General features: G+C 40.0%; 1 protein-coding gene across 1 annotated transcript in view; it reads right to left on the bottom strand.

The window, feature by feature from the left end:
- Positions 1–23,006, bottom strand: part of ARHGAP42 (Rho GTPase activating protein 42) — a 186,740-nt gene extending 163,734 nt beyond the window's left edge. Inside the window, exon 1 of the mRNA XM_064170456.1 lies at positions 22,417–23,006. Within this exon, the coding sequence (XP_064026526.1) occupies positions 22,417–22,570 (154 nt within the window). The 5' untranslated portion in view covers positions 22,571–23,006. The remainder of the gene's footprint in view (positions 1–22,416) is intronic.
- Between the last annotated feature and the right edge of the window lie 902 nt (positions 23,007–23,908).

The following is a 23,908-nucleotide window of genomic DNA, read 5'->3' as shown; positions in this document are numbered from 1 at the left end:
CAACGTTTTATATCAAAAGGAGAGAAGAACCCCCTGATTTCATTAAAAAAGGAGGAAAAAAAAATTCAACACAACCATGTTTTGATCTATGTAATGCAGCCCCTACAGAATCCCAAGTTACTCCAACTGCAGTAATCAGTGCTGTTTCAAGCCAGTCTCCACAAAAAGGAACATAACACACACAAACATGCATGTTTAATAAACATTCACTTACAAAACTTCATTTCAAGCACCTTTAAAAAAACTCCAGACCCTCAAACAATACCATGACAGAACAATTAAACTGATGTTTCTTAATCTGAACAGTTTATATTTTAGTAACTTTAGTACAGAAGGTTTGCATATAAAATGTTTCCATTAGTTTTCAGGTGTTGCAGAATTTTATTTCTCCTTTGCAAAATCATGTAAATAACTACTAACTAAGATTAATTCCAGTAAGACTTAAATCTGAAGTCCTTGCAGCTCAACTGAATCGAGGGGAATACTGAAAAGAGAGAAGAGAGATGTTTTGCTTGCGGAAGTTCTTGAGAAAATCCAGACAAGTTTTTGCCAAGAGAAATGGGGAAAAAACCTTTCTAAAAAGATACAAATTTACACTGGAATAGGCAGCTAACAATGCTTTTGGAAAATATCCACCCATCTTGTTTCCATATGCAGTGGAAAAGTCAATAGGAAGTCAATAATTCACTGGGAGTATGAAGAAAAAAAAAAAAAAGACAGCTCTAAGCTTGACCCAGTTATTTGCTATTTAGTTATTCATGAAACAAAATTTGGTGTTTAACCCTAGGCCTATATTTTTAACCAGAGACTGATTGCAGAACATCCCTGACATCACTATAACATCATTTTCCCTCCAGCATGCTGTAGATGTTGTACTTGGAGGACAAGCTTGGCATGGCTCACGGCTGTTAGCAGGCTGGTTTTCCATTCCAGCAGACCCTCCTCTGCCTTTTCTCAATGAAAAGCTGCTTAAAGAAGTTGTAGATTCCATTTCAAAAGCCCAGCTGCACTTAACATATTGGCTTACTATACTCCCTGTATTAACAAATGGGAACATTTTGACGAAGTTACTTTTTGGAGAAACAAGGAAAATCTTAGGAAGATTAAAAGCAAACAAATTCTATAACTGAATATAGTCCTGAAATCAATTATTTTAAAAACACAACTGGAATTCTCTCTATGGAAAAAAAAAAGTTTCTGACAGCCTAAGTGACATTTGTTGTTTACAATAAGCGATACTAACCAATGGTCAGGGCACAAACATGGCAGTCTGGATCTTGGACATTGCTAACACAGTATTTTTTTCTTTTCATAACACTTAACTGCAATGGTCCCTTCAGAGATCAATGTGTATTAATTGTAATTCTGTTTCACCTTCAGATGAACACATAAATAAATATGAATCAATGAACAGCCTGTGATCCTTGAAATACTCAAGAGACGGCATGAGTAGCCAAGTATAACAATTCCAAATATTCATGTTGGCTTCCTTGGCATAAGCAAATAGAGCACATTAAAATATCAGCTGCAAGAGGAGAAAAACATAACTTGTTTAGCACTATTTTTTAAAATTACTTCCTTTAAAATTACAGTACCAAACAGGCAGATAGTTTTATAGCTATCTTCAGGTATAATGTGTAGGGCAATATACAGTTTCTTAAGTCAATTCTGGTTTGTTAATTATTTCTGAATTAAGGACCTGCAATCTATGGATTGTCAAGAGACTACAACGACTCTTGCTGACTGTTCTAATACCTCACCTATTGAAGACTCTGATTCTCTGGCTGTCTAAACATACAACACATAACAACACATCTTATCAAGCAAATTAGTGACAAAGATGAGTTTGATAAATTCTTTTACTAGCACCTTCAGATGTAAACAATACTGCTAGAATCAACTCTGAACAGACAAGAAATCAAAATACTGAAATAATCAGCTATCTCAATGAAGCTGGTCATTACTTAGCAGCCAAAAAGCTACCGAGTTTAATATCATATCCTTAAGGTAAATATATAACTTAATCTTGTGTATTCTACTCTTCATTTTCATAATGACTGGAAGAGAAAATAAAGAGACATCATTACGGAATATTAATTATAAACTGGGTAAAGACTGTGTTCAAAATTAGTGCAGGGGAACAGTAATCATAAATAATATGGATGAGAGAACTAATATGAAGCTTGACATAAATAGCCTCATTGAGTAATGCTTTCCCATTGCCTTTGAAGGTCAGTAAGACACTTACACAGTTACTAAGAAAAAGAGCATCAACTAGGTCATACAAAAACTAGGACTTGCGGTGCCACTCAGGGTGCCTTCCTCCTCCCCCACCCTTCTTTCCTACTTCTAACATAAAAAATGAAGCTTCTCTAAAAGAAAATAAAAATCCAATAATAACCCTCAATAGTTCTGCCTTAATTTAGTAAAGTTCTCATCTTAAGGAGTTGTCTTGAACTGAATTTTCCAGTGGCTAAGCGCTACTTAGTGTTAGCAGCTGCTAACTTTACTAGTTGGTATATAGCTTCCAAAATATACCTAACAAAGTGATTTTAAAATTGTTGGGTTTGTAGTATTCCATGAAAAAACAAAACATTTCTGGGTGTGAACAACTGCCAGATTCTCTTTTTCAGCTCCTTTCCTGCAGATAGGCAAAGCAAAAGGGCTTGAGAAAACTTTGGCTTAAAACAGGCTAAAGATCTTAAAACTTTCAAGAGCATGTGCAAATTCTTGCTACAAGAAGAATCAAGTGCATTTATTGCAATAGTGTAAAGCAATACAGTTAGCTGAAAATGTCCCTACTGTTATCATTTGCATGGCCACAGCACAGTCTGGTAGAATTCTTTCTGATAAATCTTACCACTGACAAAGTTACTTCATAATTAAATGCTGAAAGCTATGCTAACAGACAACAGTCTTGAGAAAAAACAAGATCTTTTTTTCTTTCACTAGGAACTGTATAGGTAAACAATGATAGACCTAGCAACAGACAACAGTCTTGAGAAAAAACAAGATCTTTTTTTCTTTCACTAGGAACTGTATAGGTAAACAATGACAGACCTAGCATTAACTGCAAACAGCATGTAAAAGATGATTGCTGAAACAATCTCAGAGGGACCCAAGACACAGCACACAGTTTTCATTTAGAAGTGACAGAAATTTTATTTATTACCTAAGCCTTTAGAAAAGAGCATTTGATTATTTAATTAAAAAATGCAGGAATCTACACAAGCAAGTGACAGAACAATTTATAATGTAATTTTGCCTGAAATTAAACTTCGATATTTTTTTCTATTACTTGTAGAATCATAGAATCAACCAGGTTGGAAGAGACCTCCAAGATCATCCAGTCCAACCTATCCCCCAGCCCTAGCCAATCAACTAGACCATGGCACTAGGTGCCTCAGACAGGCTTTTCTTGAACACCTCCAGGGATGGCAACTCCACCACCTCCCTGGGCAGCCCATTCCAATGCCAATCACTCTCTCTGGCAACAACTTCCTCCTAGCATCCAGCCTATACTTTCCCCGGCACAACCTGAGGCTGTGTCCCCTTGTTCTGTTGCTGGTTGCCTGGGAGAAGAGGCCACCCCCCACCTGGCTACAATGTCCCTTCAGGTAGTTGTAGACAGCAATGAGGTCACCTCTGAATCTCCTCTTCTCCAGACTAAACAACCCCAACTCCCTCGGCCTCTCCTCATAGGGTTTGTGTTCCAGGCCCCTCACCAGCTTTGTTGCCCTTCTCTGGACACCTTCCCAGCACCTCAACATCTCTCTTGAATTGAGGAGCCCAGAAGTGGACACAGTGCTCAAGGTGTGGCCTGAACAGTGTTGAGCACAGGGGCAGAATAACCTCCCTTCTCCTACTGGCCACACTGTTCCTGATGCAGGCCAGGATGCCATTGGCTCTCTTGGCCACCTGGGCACACTGCTGCCTCATCTTCAGCCTACTATCTATCAGTACCCCCAGGTCCCTTTCTTCCTGGCTGCTTTCCAGCCACACACTGTTTTCTCAGTGTTCCAGGTTCACTTCTTCTGCTATGAAAGTTTTGATTTCTAAAGACGAACGTGTGAGCAGAGCTTTTAAGTCTCTAATAGTACAAAAGACTGGCATCTTCAAAAGAATTCTTAGTGGTATGTTTGAAGCCCATTATTGGGAAGTATTTTACTAGTATCATTCATCATCTTCTCCAAGACTATGGAGAAAGTCTGACAAAACCAAAACCAACCCACCTCCCCCCAAAAGAAACCAAAACAACACACACCCACAAAAGAAAAAAAGCAATTACTAAATCAGATTTTTCTTCACAAGGCATAACTTAGATAACTTTTCCCTTAGACTGTATCTTGAGACAGCAAACAAGACCTGAGAATGAATTCTGAACTGGGAAGAGAGGAAAATAAAAGCCTAACCTTTTGTGGCCAGCAGATGTGAAATATAGGTATTTACAAAGAGTGCACACTGCACTATCCTGAGTAGTATTTCCTTAACCGTCAGAGTTTGGGGAACCTCCATTACCAGCGATAATGTTCCCCTTTCTCTGGAATCCTGAATACTAAACCCAGGTGATTTTTTTCTGGTTAGTTTAGATGCCCAAAAGATTTTCCTTTCCTCTTGACTCCCTTCTACATCACTTTTTCACATGGAGAGTAGAAGACAGAAGAAGAAAGATGCATCTTGTCTATAAGTCATTATTCTACAAAGGGTGTACTGGAGAAGAAAGAGAGTCTGAAAGTCAGTGGCCTTGAAACTAGTTTTGAGGGTTATTTCAATAAAGGATTTTGACCAATTCGTAATGACATGAGAAAAGCTGCTGCCTAGAGCTCTACATTCAGCATAAGAGATGGCTGACAACAGCTCCATAGAGATTCCACACAACTACTTCTAAAATATTTCATACATTGGAATTGGTATTGTCAGCAAGTGTTTCTATTCAATGACAAAAATCAAAAACTCAACTCCACAATATCAGAACCAATCAAATGACTGAGACATCAACAAAGACTGATTATCTTCTCTATGTCCATGTCAGAGACAAACAAACCAAAACCAACAAACACATCAAACAAAAAAAAAGGAAAGAAGGCAGGGATGATTGCACAACAGCTTTTGAATGAAGACATACAGATATATATTCCTGAAAATTAAATTCCCATGAGAATTCAAGAGTTTTTAGTTCTTATTCTTCCATACTTCTGAAAATTTCATTAGCAACCTACATAATCCTAGTAATACTTTACAATCTAAACAAATCTTTTCATGCCCAATGACAAGACAAGGGGCAAATGGGTGGAAGCTGAGGCATAGGAAGTTCCACGTAAACATGAGGAAAAAATTCTTCACTGTGAGGGTGACAGAACAGTGGAACAAGCTGCCCAGGGGGTTGTGGATATTCAAAACCTGCCTGGATCCAGTGTGATCCGCTATGGGTGGTCCTGCTCTGGCAGGGGGGCTGGACTAGATGATCTTTCAAGGTCCTTTCCAGCCCCTAACATTCTGTGATCTCATGGTCAAGGCAGGACAGTAGTAGAGCTGTAGGGAGAGTAGCAGAAGACGACTGAATCTTTAGCTCTGCTAAGTACCAAATTCAGCAAAGTGCATATTCCAGTAGGGAGAGTATTCATCTCAAAAGAAACACAAGAGGACGTAGGCTTTAAGCAGGAAAGTATTCAATTATCCAGAATTTCACAGGGTTGACCTACCTAACTGGTTTCACAACTGCCAGTGCACAAACACAGCAAAGAATAATTAATTTTGTTGCAGCTTCTTATAATGGAATAAATCTTTAATAGATTTTCTGCATTAACACTACTGAAATTTCACTTTTCTATCCAGTAATTCCTTTCTGGATCTCAAAGGAGCCTTCTTATATATGAGTCATCAAAAAATCTGGACATCAGATAGGAAAAATAGTGTTCACGTTTTCTAATCTATTTTGCTGCTGATATAGATTTTATAACCAACTTTAATTTTGTCATTTCTAGAAAGGAGCATAAGGATGTCACAAAGCTAAATGTCAGGGAGCTAAGAAGACCAAAATGAAATTTAGCAAGCACTAGCACACATCCACATAGTGACAGGATTTACATTAACTTTAATACTCTGGAAAGATCTTGGAATCACTGTAAACCGTTCTTTCACAATGTCAACTTTATCAACCACAGTCTAAAACATAAAGCCTTATTAGAGAAAAAAAGCACAAAGCAGAAAATATCATTATTGGTGCATTCACACTTGGAATATTCCACAAAGTTTCTTGCAATCCATCTCAGAAGAGGCACAGCTACTATTTAGAAAGCACAAAGAAGGCTGATAAATGACAGTCAAAGTAGCTAGGGAGGAAAACCTGGAAAGAAGAGAGAAAAAAATAAGAAAGGTCTTTGAAAAAATAAATAAATAGGTCAGACAAAGCATATAGGCAACAGTTAGTATTTCTCATAGAACAAACCCTGCCATCATCAGAGAAAATAACCATGTAGCACAAATACAACAGAGGAAGAACTTTTGCCCTACAGTGTACGCTTAAATTAAACTCCTTATTTGCTGCCACAGAGCCTAACGGCAACAACCACATTCAAACCCAGGTTTAAGCCACTTCGGAAAAGGGGTTATTTGAGGACACCTGAGGAAACTAGCTACTGCAACTTGAGATACTCCTTTGTTTTAGAAACTAAGTACTTTTACACAGGTCATCAACGGATTGGTTTTGTTGTGTAGATCTGAAGGCACAGTGCAGGGCTCTGATGAGACTGGAAAGATGCTGACACACTTCTAAAGTGGCCCAACGATGTCTGAAACTAGTAATTCAGTAATAATAATACTTGATTACTGACTGTATTATTTTGTTCCATCAGGTTGTACAGAAGTGGAAAAGCTGTTGTGTCTTATCACCATCAGAGTTTTTGTTTGTTTTTTTAAATACAAAAAAACCCCAACAAACTAAAACCAAAACAAAAAGACCACAAAAACCAACCAACCCAAAAACCTCAAACAAAAGCCAACACACACACACACACACACACACACACACACACAAAAGGCCATACAACCCAATTTTCCATATACTTGACATTATTTTAGAAGCAGAAACTAGCTTTTGGAGGAACTAAATTCCAGAGCCTCTGGATGTCTCAAATAGTAAAACCACCATATATCCATCCTCCTGGCTCACAGAGGTGCAGACACACTCAAAGGTGCCTTTTTCAGAAGTATTCACATTTTTAAAAAAGCAAACTAACATATGTATAGATAACAATGCTTCTTGTTTTAGAACTGAAGCCATATATAGAAACTAAGATGGAAATGAAATTCCCTTTAATACTTAATTGCCACTTAGATTACTCAATATACACATATAACGAAGTAAAAGACAAGGAAAACAAAATTACTATCTGTACAAAGACCAAAGTTAAGGTAGATAAATCTCCCAAACTATAGGTTTTATTTCACTGTAAGACAACTAAGAGAAGAAAAAAGCAAGAACTTGACGTTCATTTGGTCTAATTTTTATATCTGCCAGTGGCATCCTGGCCTGCATCAGGAATGGTGTGGTCAGCAGGAGCAGGGAGGTCATTCTGCCCCTGTACTCTGCACTGGTTAGACCACACCTTGAGTACTGTGTTCAGTTCTGGGCCCCCCAGTTTGGGAAGGACACTGAGATGCTTGAGTGTGTCCAGAGAAGGGCGACGAGGCTGGTGAGAGGCCTCGAGCACAGCCCTACAAGGAGAGGCTGAGGGAGCTGGGATTGTTTAGCCTGGAGAAGAGGAGGCTCAGGGGTGACCTTATTGCTGTCTACAACTACCTGAGGGGTGGTTGTGGCCAGGGGGAGGTTGCTCTCTTCTCTCTCAAGTGGCCAGCACCAGAACAAGAGGACACAGCCTTAGGCTGCGCCAGGAGAAATTTAGGCTGGAGGTGAGGAGAAAGTTCTTCACTGAGAGAGTCATTGGACACTGGAATGGGCTGCCTGGGGAGGTGGTGGAGTCGCCGTCCCTGAGGCAGTTCAAAGCAAGGTTGGACGTGGCACTTGGTGCCATGGTCTAGCCTTGGGCTCTGTGGTAAAGGGTTGGGCTTGATGATCTGTGAGGTCTCTTCCAGCCCTGATGATACTGTGATACTGTGAGATCTGATACGCAGAAATTCTCACTGTTACAGAACTTAATAGTCTCTGTCCCTATTCCCTGCACTCAGCCCCTTTGGCATACTCTACAGAAGGGGAAAATGCAAAAGGAAAAAGATACTTTAATCACTTCATATGTTTAAAGTACCCAACCAACAATCCGAACGAAAACAATCAACATCACACCACTAAAGCATCACCCCCTCAATCCACCCATCAGTGCTCACCTGTAAAAGTAATACTGCTGTCTTCCATTTTATTCCATTTGTAAGAATAGATCATTGTTTAAATGCCATTTTAATTTACAAAGGGACAAGAGAAGTGATTGTTGAAGTATCATGAAATTCCTTTGGGTACAGTAAACATTCAAGAAAATACTACAAGATTGATGCTTAATCCAGCATCGCACTAGAAAGGGCTTCCTTACAACTCCTCAAGACAAGTGACATTAAGTAGACAAGAATGTGAGCTTCTACTGTAAAACTGTCCTACAGTCTCATGCAGTATTGAGAAATGCAGCTTCTCGCAGAAGACAAATCAAAGGCTCTGGAGTGCCAATGACAACAGACACTGTGACAGTTAGCATAATGCATGTTTCACTGACAAATGATTTGGTAACTGTCACTAAGCCAGTGGAATAAAGATGTGATTTGTAATGTTATTTTTGTAAATTTAAGATGATTACCACTCCCAGAGAGATTTAGCATAGGTTGCATGAAGAAACAGGAGTAAAATAATTGTATTGACAAAACAAAGAATTATATAATTTCTGTGCCATGACAACATAAAGTAAGAATAATCACATTTTTAACTTGTGTATTTCAATTTTGTAGAGAAGGTACTAAGCAGAAAAAAAGTAGCATTATGCATGGCAATCAATACTGTACAAGAATACAAAAATCACAAGTTCTCCAGTGTGTATGGAACCAAAGAATGTGGATTCTGTGAATCTATGGGTTACATGTACTTAAGACCAGAGACCAACTTGTCTCAGACTATGGAGTGGGGGGGGGGGGGGTGGGGGAATGGGGAAAAAGTATCTGTTAGACCAATTGCAGTTTTTAACTTCCCAATAAAACCTGGCCAAAGAAATGCTAAACAAATGACTTAAACACGACCTCAACATTTTCATCTTCATTTCAACATCTTCATCTTCAGTCCTCCAATCTAGCGTTAAGCTTTAGATTAACATCAACTCTGTACCTTTTCCACTGAAAAGGAGTTTCATACTGGCTGGGGTGTCAATGATAGCACCTTCAATGAGCTAAGCACAAAAGTTACGGCTTCAAGTGCAAACTCAAAAAGCCTGTGTGAGTGTACCAGGAAATCTCTCAGCATACAAAGATCTGACTATGTAAACAGGAAATGTACTGCTGTGCCTACACTCCTCTTCATAAAATATTTTGGATTTCTCATTTGACCTTAGGTTCCCAAACAACATGAAGATGAAGCAGCTCCACACTCACACAGCAAAAGGGCAACCATTGCTGACTATTTGTGCCAAAACTACGTTTAAATCTATCGCCAAGCCTTATATTTATGCCTACAAGAATTTCCTTGGAGATACACTTCTGTTTTTAAATCAGTGTATCTATTTTCTGATCAAACCATTCATGACAGTAAATGACAAAGAACTAGGAGAATTGTAAGATGTTTGTAGTAGTTCAGACACTCTACATCTCATCAGGCTAACAAAGCAGATCTCAAAAGCTCCCTTTCCTAATGCTAAGGATCATTCCACAATGTTAGTTTTGCTATCTTTACATTGCTGCAGCTCAGCAACTTGAAATAGAACATATTTACTTAGATGGAAATAAAGGTAATATTACCATCTTCAACTGTTTGCTTTCATTTCAACACATATTTACACATGTGTGTATAAACACTAAAATAATTTATCCAGTCTAGTGTCCAAAAGTAAGAATGGGAACAAACAAACACAAACAAATCCAAACCCCAAGATAACCACACACCACCCACAAAATGGCTAACAGCATAACATTTCCATTTCAAATCACAGAATGATGACACTGAAGTAGCAAGAGCACCAGAGGGAATCACCTGCATCCCCACTTAAAAAAATCTTAAAACATGACAAATATTAAACTACTAAACTATAAAATATCTTAAGGGTGCATTCTTCTCAGATTTCAAAGTTCCATGAACATTCAATAACAAAAAACTGAAGTTGTGCAGATAGACTGGAAATGGAACGGAAGTTCATTTATTTCCTTGATACTTCAGTTGTACTGAATTAGATCAACAAATAAATGAAATTAAGGTAATACATCCTAACATCCAATCTGTACAGTTAGTAATTCCTAGATGGAGCTTTACAGGTTAAAAAACATCTCTTCAGGCTTTCAGGATGCTCACAAAATTGCACTACTTTTCCCTAGCTCTACCAGAAGGCTTGGACAATAACATGCTGGAACTAGGAGAAAAGTGAAAGTATGTGTACATGGTTGATCAGGAATTAATAAAGATGATTTAACCCCACATAACTTTGCTGTGGCTTAAACCACGACCCATTTGCCCAGATGGGTACCCAGTGGAGGGCAGCAATTCTTTTCCTTAGGTCCAAACCATGAGATACAGCAGAATGCAAATCCACAACTCCTGAAGAAAAAGGCTGACAGCTACTAATAAGCCTTTCATGTGAGTAACACAGTGTCAGGCAAGATTCACAAAACCATCTCCGGGTACACAGAGAAAAATAAAATCTCTATTACAAGCTAACTGTGATTTTTACTAAAGAGCCATTTTTCACTGTCTACGTGCCGAAACAGAAGCATGCAAGTTAGTACAACTTATAATAGAAAACAAAACATTTGTCAATACTTTATAAATGAAAGGTATGCATTTTCACATGGACATGCTGGTTTTAGCTGTAGCAGCCTCTCACAAGCGTTTTCACAATTCCTGCTTTCCCCTGAACAAGGGAATTGTACCTTGCCAAGTTCTCCTTATCTCCATGTTTCTGAGAAGGTAAGCTCTATGGCTCACTTGCTTCTCTGGGTATGTAGGCTAACTAGCAATTCACAAGAGGTACAAGGAAGGGTTTTTCCATATTTTTTTTCTTCAAGTAATGGTATACAGCTTGTTTTAGCAGTAGTGCTAGACATTATGAATCAAGGAAACAATCTTTTTAATAGATAATCTCAGGCCTGAAGCAACCTTTTTTTTCCAGCAGCAGTGCCACCTGTGTGCTTCCTGCAGTGCAAGTCATTTTAGCCTTAGAGAAGAAATGACCACACTTTACAATATTAATGGATTTAAAATAACATCTTATAGAACTAGCACAAGTGAAATAAATTAAAAAAAAAAAAAAAAGTTCTTGCACTCTCCCTCTCCTGCTCCATTTGTAAATAAAAGGTTAAAGGCAAATAAGATAGGACAGAGAAGCATGAAAAGATACAAGGAATGGGCTTAAAGTGAAATGTAAACTTTCTGAATGGCAAGGCTGCAATGCTCCTAAGGCTTTAATTGCACCTGTAATCTAGAAAGGCTTCCGAACAGCACTATAGCATTGTAAATCTGCCTGTTCTTCATTTAAATACAACTTCACTGTTAAGAACTGATCCACACATTTATGCTGGTATTTGGTCACCTCTTGAGAAGAAACTCCCATCTTTTTCACTTTGAAGTAGCAAGCAAAAACCTTACTTGACTAAAAGAAAATGTATTTACTATGAAACTCTACCCTATGCATTGATTTTTTTTACCAAGAATTTCACAGAGTCACAGAATCTTTGAGGCTGGAAAAGACTGCTGAGATCAAGTCCAGCCTATGACCTAACACCATGACATCAGCTAAAACATGCCACCACACACGACACCCAATCTTTTCTTAAAGACACCCAGGAATGGTGCTTCCACCTCCTCCCAGGGTATTCCATTCCAGTGTCTAACCACCCTTTCCATGAGCAAGTGCTTCCTCATATCCAACCTAAACCTCCCCTAGTGCAGCTTCAGACCACGTGCTCTTGTCCTATCACTAGTTGCCTAGGAGAAGACCTTGACACTTGCCTGACTACAACTTCCTTTTAGGGAGTTGTAGAGAGTGATAAGGTCCTCTCTAAGTCTCCTCCAGATTGAACAACCCAACTCCCTCAGCCGTTCCTCATAAAACTTTCCCTCCAGCCCCCTCACCAGTCTTGTTGCTCTCCTCGGGCCCACTCCAGCATCTTAATATCCTTCTTGAAGTGAGAGGCCCAGCACTGCACACAGTGCTCGAGGTGAGGCTTCACCAGCGCTGAGTACAGGGGCAGAATTACATCCCTAGTCCTGCTGGCCACACTACTCCTGACACAGGCCAAGATGCCATTGGCCTTCTGTGCCACCTGGGCACACTGCTGGCTCATGCTCAGCTACTATCTACCGGCATCCCTGAGTCCCTTTCTGCCTGGCTGCTCTCCAGCCACTCATACCTTAGTCTGCAGTAATGCATGGGGTTATTGTGACCAAAGTGTAGGACTCTGCACTTGGTCCTGTTGAATCTCATACCATTGATCCAGCCTAGACAGGTCCCTCTGCAGCATCTGCCTGCCCTCCAGGAAGTCAAATCTCCTTCCCAACTTGGTGTCATCTGCAAATCTACTGATGGCAGACTCAGTGTGCAGCAGCTGTGAGAGAAGAGTGAGAAAACAGGAAATAGAGCCCTGTAGACACAAATGTCAGAGAAGCAGAAGAGGAGGTGCTATAGGCACTGAAGTAGAGGTTCCCCTACAGCCTGTGGAGAAGACTGTGGGGAAGCCTCAATGGCATCCCCAGGCAACCTGTTCCAGTATTCCACTGCCTTCATGGTAAAGAACTTCCTCTTAAAGTCAAACGTAATCTGCTCTTCTCTAATTTAAAACCATTGCTCTTTGTCCTATCACTACAGCCCTCTGTAAACAGTTCCTTTCCAGCCTTCTTGTAGGCTCCATTCAGATACTGGAAGGCTGCTATTAGGTCTCTCTGGAATCTTCTCCAAGATGAACAACCCCAGCTCCCTCAGCCTGTCCTTGCAGGCCCCTTGATCATTTTCATGGCCCTCCTCTGGACCTACTCCATCAGGTCCATGTCCTTCCTGTGTTGAGGGCACCAGACTTGGACACAGTACTCCAGGAGAGTTCTTAAGAGAGCAAAGCAAAGAGGCAGAATCACCTCTCAATCTGCTGGCCATGCTTCTTTTGATGCAGCCTCGGATGCAAGTGGCATTCTGGGCTGCAAACACAGGAAAGCAGTCCTCAAGAGCGGGAGAAGTGTGAGAAGTCAAAGCAGCAAGCCCAAGGAGAAGACTCCAGCAAGAGGGTGTAGCAGGAGGTTCCCCTTTCTCAGGAAACTTCCTCCTTTGTACTGAGTATGACACTTCTGGTATGGAATACACACCACCTATGAGCCAACTCCAGTCAGCTCTACTGGCTGAGTTCAAACTGCTAATGGCCTGCAGCCCCTGACTGGCCAGTGATTCTCTCTCAGCAAATTCAGGACAGTACCACATCGAGTTACCTTGGACTTGCATGTTAGTTGCAAGAACAACTGTATAAAATAGTGAAATAATTGTAACTGAAGAAATTATATAGAGATGCAAGCAGACGGTGGAAGGTGATGAAGGTGGAATCAGTATTCAATTCTATTTGCATAATAATATATTTTAAGAAGTTCAGATAACAAGGTATAGTGTAATAAACTATTGGAAATCTAACAGCAGAAAGTTACCAGTGTAGTGCTGCAGGTAAAGGCTGTGTACTCTCACCAGATACTGAGAAGTTTCAACTTGGTTCAGGATTATTTTCGCAAACACGTTAATACTTAGAACACTATCAGTTTGAGCAGTCAAAGACAAATCAAAGCAGAATTCATGGAGAAAGCACTTTTTTAATCTGTAAAAGACAAAAGGGAACACAGAGCAAAGGCAGACAATGTGCTGTAAATATGACACAGAAACAGACACAGCTCAAAGTATGATATGAATTAAAATTAATGTTCAACTTCAATTTTCAATAATACTACCAGTGTGAAAACAGCAGGAGAAATTCATATGAGTACATTAAAAGTGCAAAGTTATCATGTTACTACACAAATAAGAAAAAGAAAGCACTCTATAAACTCCAATAGGGCTTAGTACAGATACAATTCAACTGAACTCAAATGAAAACACAACTCTGTACCTAAAAGTTTTAAATTGATTGAATCGAGCAGTCTGTTCTCATAACATAGCAAATATATGCCTATATACAGAAAAGATAATTAAACAAATATATATGCTCCATTAGGTAGAACTTAAAATCCTGCAATTATTTAGAGCAGTTTAAAGTGAAGAACAATTAAAAGCTTGGAAATCAACAGAAAATCATGTGAAAAACCAACATAAATTTATCCAAAGTAACCTACATTAGATCAGTGGATTTCTCTCTTACACTAGGCAAAAGATTTGCTTATTTTTTAAAAACACTAAACCACAAACCCACAATAGATCTAATCAACTAGTCACCAGCAAAGCACATGATACCAAGCTACAATGGCAGTGAAGTAATTACAGTGAAGAGGATGAGAACTTATACAGAAGCTACATAGACAAGAATCAACCAGCAAAAGACCTTGCTGTAAACACCCAGAAAGTGGAATATCATTGTTCAATTATTACTCAAAGACTGATGCCGAGACCAATCTGTTGTGATGTTTCCACCCTGATTTTGGAACACCTTGGCTACTGCCATACATCATGAGACTACTGACACAGAACACTGGACTCTCATCTATGAAAAGGAGGAGAAAAGAAGGAAAAGGAAAAACAAAAAAACAGGAGAGGAAGCGAGAAGGAGAGAAAAATATGTTTAAGTGTCCTCACATACAGGTAACTAAAGGCAGACAAAGAGTTTCCTAAAACACAAAAGGCAAAGAATAGTTAAACTAAGAGACCTATTTGTCCTTGTGATTCTAGAGGATCAAACAAGAGAATCACACAATACCGGGTTGAAAAAGACCTCAAGAATCATCTGCTCTAACCTTGCTTGGCAAAATCACAAACCAATTCCTATTATTATTACCTCATTTATTTTTCATTATGTTTATTTGATTTGAAGGTCCTCTACAGAAGAAAAATAAAACTCTTGGCAATACTTACTTTCATGTGTGTAGTATCTCTCAAAGAACAAGAGTACCTTTGCAAACAGACACTACAGTGCACATCTGATCTGCAAACCTCACATCAATCTGCAAAGTCTCAAGTAACATCAGTTGTAGAACCAACTCTATGACCTAGGCATTGCAACACTTTGCATCCTGCTTTGAATGTTAAGCTAAAAACACAGGACACCTGAAGACACAGAATTTCCATACTATTTTCCCATGCCTCAATTACACTAAGCAAAACACTACCACAACAACAACATGTTGTTTAACCTTTTGGTGTCCTGTGAAACAGAAGTTTGCGTAATTCAGGACAGGGAAGTGATCTACGTCGATAACTTCCAAATTATCTGAAAAACTATACTGTTACATAGGCCAGAGTACATAATATGCTGTGAAATATATTACCTTTCTAATGAAAGATATTTGCACTTCACAGAGTGTCAATGGGAGGTTAGAATACTTCAATATAATATTAATACGGAAGAAGGTCAAGCTATTTTTCTTCAGTTTAATATTTACTTAATTACTACTCCTTAGAAATTCACAGCTTTTCTACCTTTATCATACACTTGAGGAATCTGTAGAACTACAGTCAAAAGAAGACCATAAACACCGATTTTGTTTAAAGATTGATGTTCTCACAGCATATGATGAGCAAAGATCAAAACTGTAAACATTATTATACTGTACTTGTTCCTCAGAACTTTATTTCTGATCTTGCCAGCACTTAAAAGCTTGAAGGCTCAAAAAAGAGCTGCCAAAATGGCCACAAAATAAAAGAGGATCCTGAAAGATGATCCTAAGAGAAGACAGGAACAGTTTGTTCAGTCTAGCAAAAGGATGTAACTATTCTCCAAGCAAATACATGTAAACAATGGCACAAAAATATCGAGTGAAAGTGAAATGAGCATAAACAAGCTTGAGTTTCCAGATTAAATTTATTTTTAATAAGTTACTCAACCCTCATAGTAACAAGGTGTAGAGCAACCTTCCAGCAGAAATAGAAAGGATAAAAACTGTCTTTAAAATGGAATTTGACAAGTAGGGATTACATGATGTAACACTAGAAGGGGACTGGATTTAACAAAGGAAATCCATACTATTAAATTCTCCTATAATCCAAAATTATTCATAATCACATTTTTGAGACTCTAGGAAGCAAGAGAAAGGCAGACATAGCACTCCTTTACATATCATTCAGTAGAAGGCAGGTCTGTATTGTCCTCTATGTTTTTCATGAATGATGAATATTAAGTTATTTACTATTACAGGAAGCTACAAATTGCTGTAGCACTTCAGCCCATAAAAACCCAAGAGACCTGTACAAGTTCAGTGACCACAGCATCAAATTTTCCATTGTAGTAAAAATTATATTCATGAAGCAGCTGGTCTCTTATTAAGAGAATTAATCTTACTCGTAGCAAAGGAAGTATGTAGTAGACAACAAGCCAACTGGACCATTAAGAGATTAAATTTGACCTTTTCAGAAATCAGTTTGGAAGTCTGAAAATACTAATTAAAAAAATGGCACAATACTTTCTTAAAGCAGAGAAATAATTTCTCATGGCATCTGAAACTCAAATCTGATCCTTTGGTAACCTGGCATAAACTAATTATAAAAATCCTCTACAAAATACCTGTTGCAATGTTAAGGCACAAGAACACCTGCGTTGAGCCATTCAAGGACTCCAGTAGCAGAGCCTCCATTACTGACAGTGTAAGAATCCACTTGCAGGGATTTTTATTACAAAATGAAACATCACGTGATGGACAGAAAGTACTACATTCCAACAGTTCACTACATACTAGCATTTGTTTTCCCTAGACATGTATTTGGCTAAAGGTAATATGATACTGAGTGCAGCTACTTTAAACACTAAAGGAAGCAATTAAGCTTCTTCTCTGGCCAAGTACCAGCTTATTCTTAGTATCTTTGCATGAAAGACTGGAATTGTCTTTGAAGGTTACATCCATAATCCACAGACAACTATGACATCAGTAGAAGCTGAACAGAATAGTACAAATGTCTATCAAAAGTAACAGAACAGTGAGGGAGCAGACTACTTCAAAACATGAATGCCAATTACTGAGTTTCAACTTCTTTCTAATGGGAATTTTTGGTTATTTTTCCAATTGGTAAGAGAATCACATATCTAGAAACTAAGAAATGTAAGCTGGTGTAATGCTTCACTTCTCACTCACCACTACCATTAAGGCAAGTTACACTTTTTTTTGGATTATGTGACTAAAAGCTACTAAACCAAATCGATTTCCTAAGGCAATACAAGTTATTTCTGAAATTGTCACTAGAATTGCAAATTCACCATCATAGTATCAGAGAGGGAATGCAAAGAATCAGTTGTTTTATTTAGAATCTAAATTAATAAAAGAGAATGACTGCCATCAAACTTTGGTGATTAGTATTCAGTAAACTCAGTCTCGTTCCAGTTAGAATCTGGAAAAGACATTGTAAAGATGTAATCTCAGGATAATGTGAGTTCAAGATATCTGGGAAAATACATCTCTGTGTAAAGATACAAAGGAAGTTTTTTTACATGGAACAAAAAATCCCAAGAGAAATAACTACTTCATAGGCTGCTATGCTGGAATTCTTCTGTCCTTACGTTTTTCCACCCAGATAACGCACAAAATTTCCCTACATATAGAGAGATTCATCACTATATGTTTACCATTAGGTTTATGAGAGAATAAAATCATCCTTGAAAAATGTATGTCAAAACAGTTTCCAAAAAGTATTTTCTACATGGAATTTCTGCAATTCTGGTAATATAGTGACTGCAAAAGACAGTATTTCTGCCTTGTTTCTCCACATACTGAGTTGCAAACTGAAACTACTAACAATTGTTATCAAATTATGAATTCTTAAATGTAGCTGTTAAATCTTACTTGTATTACTCTACTCCACAGCTCTGCATTATTGTTTGCATCATATTAAAACACTTCAAAAGGAAAACAGCTGAAAATCCACCAATCTTTAACCATTTAACCGAACACTTATGTAGTGCTCATCTTTGAATGTGTGAACTTGTTGCTAAAATAGGACTTGGATAGAGAGAAGTGGCCTCAAAGGGGAAAACTGAAGGCCTCTACACAGAAGTAAGCCATGACATCACCTGGGCAAAACACATGCTGTTATCTTTTGGATTGGTCCATACAATACTCAATAACTTTCACAGATCAGTAGGCCTATTATAGAAATTAAAAGCATACAAGTATTTCCATAATGAAATTTCCTACATAATGTATATAACAATGTCCTAGACAAGGCTGCTTTTTCACTAGGTGGCTATAAAAAAAATTACAACATACGTGACTGGCAAAAAGAACAGGAAAAATAAACTTGCTTTTTTAAGTGAAAACAAGCTGGAATCAGAGAGAAGGATAAATTTCAGTTTTGTATCAGGAGTCCAGCTAAAGCTGAATGTCACTACATGAAGTACTTAAGAATATGTACTTTAAACAAGCATCTGAAAGACCTATTAAATTGTCTCAAGAAGTTATGAAATGAACAGTTACTTCATAATCAAGAAGACCAGTTCTAGCAGGAGTTATTTTTTTTCTAAAAAGTGAGGAGGGTTTATTTCATTCATAGGTTAATAATAAAGAAAGCTTCCTTCAGGTGCATTGACAAAAACTATTCTATATACTCCTGCATAACTGTGTCTAGAACACGGGAACACAGTCTCAAATTGTACCGGGGAAAGTATAGGCTGGATGTTAGGAGGAAGTTCTTCAAAGAAAGAGTGATTTTTCATTGGAATGGGCTGCCCAGGGAGGTGGTGGAGGCACCGTCCCTGGAGGTCTTCAGGAAAAGACTGGATGAGGCACTTAGTGCCATGGCCTAGTTGACTGGATAGGGCTGGGTGCTAGGTTGGACTGGATGAGCTTGGAGGTCTCTTCCAACCTGGTTGATTCTATGATTCTACAAACAATTAATTCTCTGTTGAAAGACAATTTTTAATAAGAACAACTATTATACACATGAATTCAGCCTTTCATAAGATAGCAATGTAGTTAGTACTTCAGCTGATTTGAAAATAAGAAAATGTAGTCTCTCATTGGAAACAGCAATTGCAGGATAGGGGTGAGGCAGGCACAATGGTCATATAAACATGATGCTAATACCTAACTGAACTAGACTACACAATCTGTGCTCTTCTGGGGTACTCCCAGAGTTTTACATATTTAGAAAGATAAGTAAACTGAAGAAAAAACAGGGAAAGGCTGCTGAGGATAGACAGGATCCTTTATCAGTCCCAGAATTTTCATCTCTCACTGCATTCACGACAGTCAGCTGCTGCTTCATGGAACACACCATTACAGTTCTGCATACTACTTTGGAAAGCAGAACTCTCTGTAATGAATGTAGCAAACCCGCTGCAAAATAAAGTCTGATCTTAGCTTGGGAATGCTTCATTTAAAATGTAAATTTTTTGCACACTACATTAAGTATATTTGGTCTATCTCAAATTTACATGGAATCTTTTGCCAGGTATTTACAACCACTGTGTTTTTACAGTAGCTTCTTAGATGCCAGGATGTGCACAAATTCCTGTTTTGTAACTTTTGTAATACCAAAGTTTAACTGCACCTGAAAAACCATGTACATAACGTAGTTCCATAAAGTATCTTACATTTAGACAACTTCAATAGATCAGAGTATTTCCTAACCAACTTAGTTTGTCTCTTCTCTAAACAGGAAGGACATGTTTCAAAACTCATTTCCACTGAAGCTCAACAGCACAGTTTACTTTTTTCCCCTCAATAGAACTGATTCTCCAAAATTCAATGAAAATGAAAAAAAACTCCTAGGTCACTTAAAGAGATAAAACATAGTAACTAATGTCTGTTGTTCAACAGGACTTGTAGGTTACTAAATATTGATCATAAGAGTTTGTTACTGAAACCAACTACTTACTCCACTGCTCAATTCAATTTTTAAACACTATATATTTTTTTTAATTTACAAAAAAGCCTTGTGTAAGCATTTAACACTTCACTGATTTTAAAGCTGAGCATCTAGTGTGCTTTAATGAGTTCACTATTCCAGGACACATACAAGTGCTACTTGCTGTACGAAGTACACTATTCTTGAAGCATCTACACTAGAGTCAGCACAGTATAAAGTCAGGATTTCTATTTGTTGAGAAACATCAAGACATTTCCTCAGTTGTCCTAAAACAGGAACTAAAGGCAGTATTTTGTGGAAGGCCTGACACAAAACTAAGGGATTTGAAATGAACAAATGAAGAAAACACTTCTTAATACACCGGACCAGACCCTATTTGACTACGGCTAATAGACACTGTGGCACACAGGACTTTGAAGTTGCACATAGAATACAATAAGCATTGAGTTTGACACAATAACATCTTAACCTAGAAGTTTTAAAAGCCAGGAGAATCTCTAAGTTAAGTAGCCATTACTTGACACAGAAATATTGCATCTTCTTGAAGAGGGAGAGAACAGTCAAACATGTAGATACAGACTCTAAATCTAGAGACAACTCGCAAGTATTCTTCACAATAATAATGGAATTATTCACTTCAGATGCAAGGTCTAAATAACTTATCTGGAATTATACTCCTTCTGCAGCAGTATGTCTTTGGCAGCTTAAGAAGAAAGTTATATTTGTTCATACTTGATCTGGAACAAGAAGTAGTCAACTTCCAGTGCTACTCCAGGTCAAAAACGGTACCCCTGTTGTATCCTAATCTGTCATTATAATTTGTGCACACCATCTCATGGGTCCAACTTTCTAAAAGTAAATTTTATTTAACTTATGTTTTTACTGTTTAAAACAACTCAAGCTTCCTGTTTCACAGAGAAAGCTTTTTAGCAAGAGAAAGACCTAAAGTATAAATAAAACCAAAACTTGTTTATACACACAAATTTTCTATGTATTCTATCATCTCGCATTCTGCGGACACGGATATAGGAATTTACTGAATTTAATGTACGTAAGGTGCTAGATACATATCCAGCTATCAACTGATGTGCTTACTGAGGTGTGTCCCAAAATACATGCACCCATATGAAAAAAAAAGCCTCAAAAGGACGGTAGCTGCTCTACGTAAATCTATCGACTGCATATAGTTTATTTACAGCATGGCATGAACAAGTACAATCAACATTCCATTCTACTACAGGCTAAATAAAAATCTTCACAATTTGACCTCCTATCCCAGGTAAAGAGACAAACTATTTGGCTAGGCTTCTTAGAAGCTAAGGCACTCACAGTAACACCCGTTTCCTATCTACATGAAGAGCAATACTTCTACCTACAAAGATTAACATACCCTGTCCACGTGCCAGATATTTTTAAGGATTGAAGTGATTATTTTCGTTGAACATCTCAAATTGTAGCAATTGCTGCAAATTACTTCATTATTTTACCTGAAGGAAAGCTCTGGGCAACAGGTAAAAGAGATCCAAAGTGACTTAAAGACAAGAAGTAGGCGACAAGGAGTTACAGAAGAGGAGAGCAAGCCGAGTGATGCTACTATAGTTTTCACTTTATTCTCTTCAAAGCGAGGGCCGTTTTCACACCCCGGTAAGCTGTCAGTGGTCAACTCATGGAGCTTTAAAAGCACAATACCGTTCACCCGTTTCTCCCTCCAATATCTTTCAAAACACAAAGAAGTCTATCTCCTACATGAAAACGAGGGGGCGGGGACATTCCCATTATCTAAAGATACCTAACTATCTACCAACGTCCTAGAAAGAGACGCCCCTACAGCACTACACCTGGTCCGCACGGCGATTTACGCTGCGGCTTCAGCAACAAGGCCACAGCTCGACTGTTGTACATCCCCTGTCTGCACCTCCTGCCCCATCCCCAGGCGGGATAACATCGCCCAGCCCGCTCGCCGCAGCAACAGCCGCCGTGCTGCTCGCTCTTCGCTGGGGCGGATGCAGTCGGGCCCGTGGGCTAGGGCCAGGGCGCGTCGCCCCCGCTCCCCGGGAAAACCCACCCAGCCCCGAAAGAGGCGAAGTAAGGCAAAGCGGCCGAAAGGGAGCAGGGGATAAAGTTTACGAGGCTCTTTTCGGCGGCTGCCGGCAGGGGAGCCCGCTCCCGGCACCCATTCAAACAAAAGAAGCCCCTGCTGCTGCCCGCCGCTCCCGGCTTCCCCGCGCCCCGACTCCGGTACCCGACTCACTCCGCAAGGCCCCGATGAGGAGGCTGCCATCCTTAATCAGCTCCTTAATGAACTTGTTCGTCCTTTCCAACTCGATCTCATGACACTTCAAGCGCTCCCTGAAATCCGGGCTGTCCAAGTAGGAATCGCTGAACTCCAGCGTGGGCAGCCCCATGGCAGCAACAGCAGCGGCGGCGGCCGCAGCCCTCCGGTCAGCGACGAAAAAGCGAACGGCTCAGGGAGGGCTGCGCCGGGACACAGTGCTGTGGGCAGACGGAAAAGTTCAGGAGAGGCGAGGCGCGGCTGCCGCCCCCTCTGCCTCCCTAGAGAGACTCTCGAGCCGCTGCACCGACTCCCACGGCGCTCACCGCGCCGGCGGCCGCTGGCGACGGAGAGGGCACGTTCCAGTCGCTGTCACCCAGCTACATACTGCCCGCAAGGCACCGCGGGCTCCCCGAGCCGCCGCCGCTCCGCTGCTTCCGGCAGCGCAGCCTCTTCCTCTCCTCTGCCGTAACTTCAGTCTGAACCTCCCCCGGCCCGGCCGAGGAAACCCTCCTCCCGGCGCGACATGCTCGCACACCGGGGATGCGGCCCCGGCAGTGCCCGCCTCTCGCTTGCCACCGCCCCCTCCGCGCTCTGCCCTCCAGTGGCTGCGCGGACGGGACAGCTGCGGCCTTGGCTCGGCCTGGCGCTGCTCGGGGTTGGACCAGGGGGGGAGAGGGTTCACACGGTCCTCCAAGGATAGGGGCTGAGCGCCTTTACCAGGGGCTTAGGGAAACCCAAAACGCGGCAAGAAAGGAAGATCCATCTCAGGTGTAGGGAGACGTAAGTGTATTTCGAACCGTGCACTTTGAGGAGACTGGTTTATGTCAGAGCGATGAGGAGAGCAGCTCCCCTTAGCCGGGGGAAGACAGCTGGAGGAGCAGCGGATGCTCCAGCCTGAGGCAGACAGCCCGGGAGTGCCGGTTCTGATCGGGGATTTACCGTGACACTGCAGCACGGCCCTGGGCGGCCTGTCTGTGCGTGTGAGGGCCTGAGGCAAGGCAGGGGTCCGTGGGAGTTGCATAGTGAGAAGAGAGAGGAGGGCATGGACGAAGGAAATAAAAAAGATAGAAGCATCTGTGTTAGGCCATGGCATTTGCAGACCCAGCTCAGCCAAAGCAATCTCTGAAGTGGCTCATCAAAAAGCTGCAGGCCTGCTAACTACGGCAGACTTGTGCTCTTTAGAGCACATGACTGGGCATATCTCACTAAACAGAAGCACATTGGATGATTCATATATGTTTATCTGGAGTGGTTTTCCAGACGTTGTCAGTATGCAAGTGTGGACACAAATGTATGTACTAGATGTGAGGACTGTTGTGTGTAAACTCAGCAATAGTTCTGCTGGAAACAACCATTAAGGCTGACCATAACAGTTACTGTACTTCAGGACAGCCCACCGCTTGCTAAAAATAGTTTTCAGGAAGGTGGTGGTCTTTCTGTCTCCATATTTGCATATTTTAACCCAAAA

The sequence above is a fragment of the Pogoniulus pusillus genome, chromosome 3, assembly GCF_015220805.1.
Source record: "Pogoniulus pusillus isolate bPogPus1 chromosome 3, bPogPus1.pri, whole genome shotgun sequence".
Taxonomy (NCBI): Eukaryota; Metazoa; Chordata; class Aves; order Piciformes; family Lybiidae; genus Pogoniulus; species Pogoniulus pusillus.
Note: the sequence above shows the minus strand (reverse complement) of the source record. Positions and strands in the feature narration are given on the sequence as shown.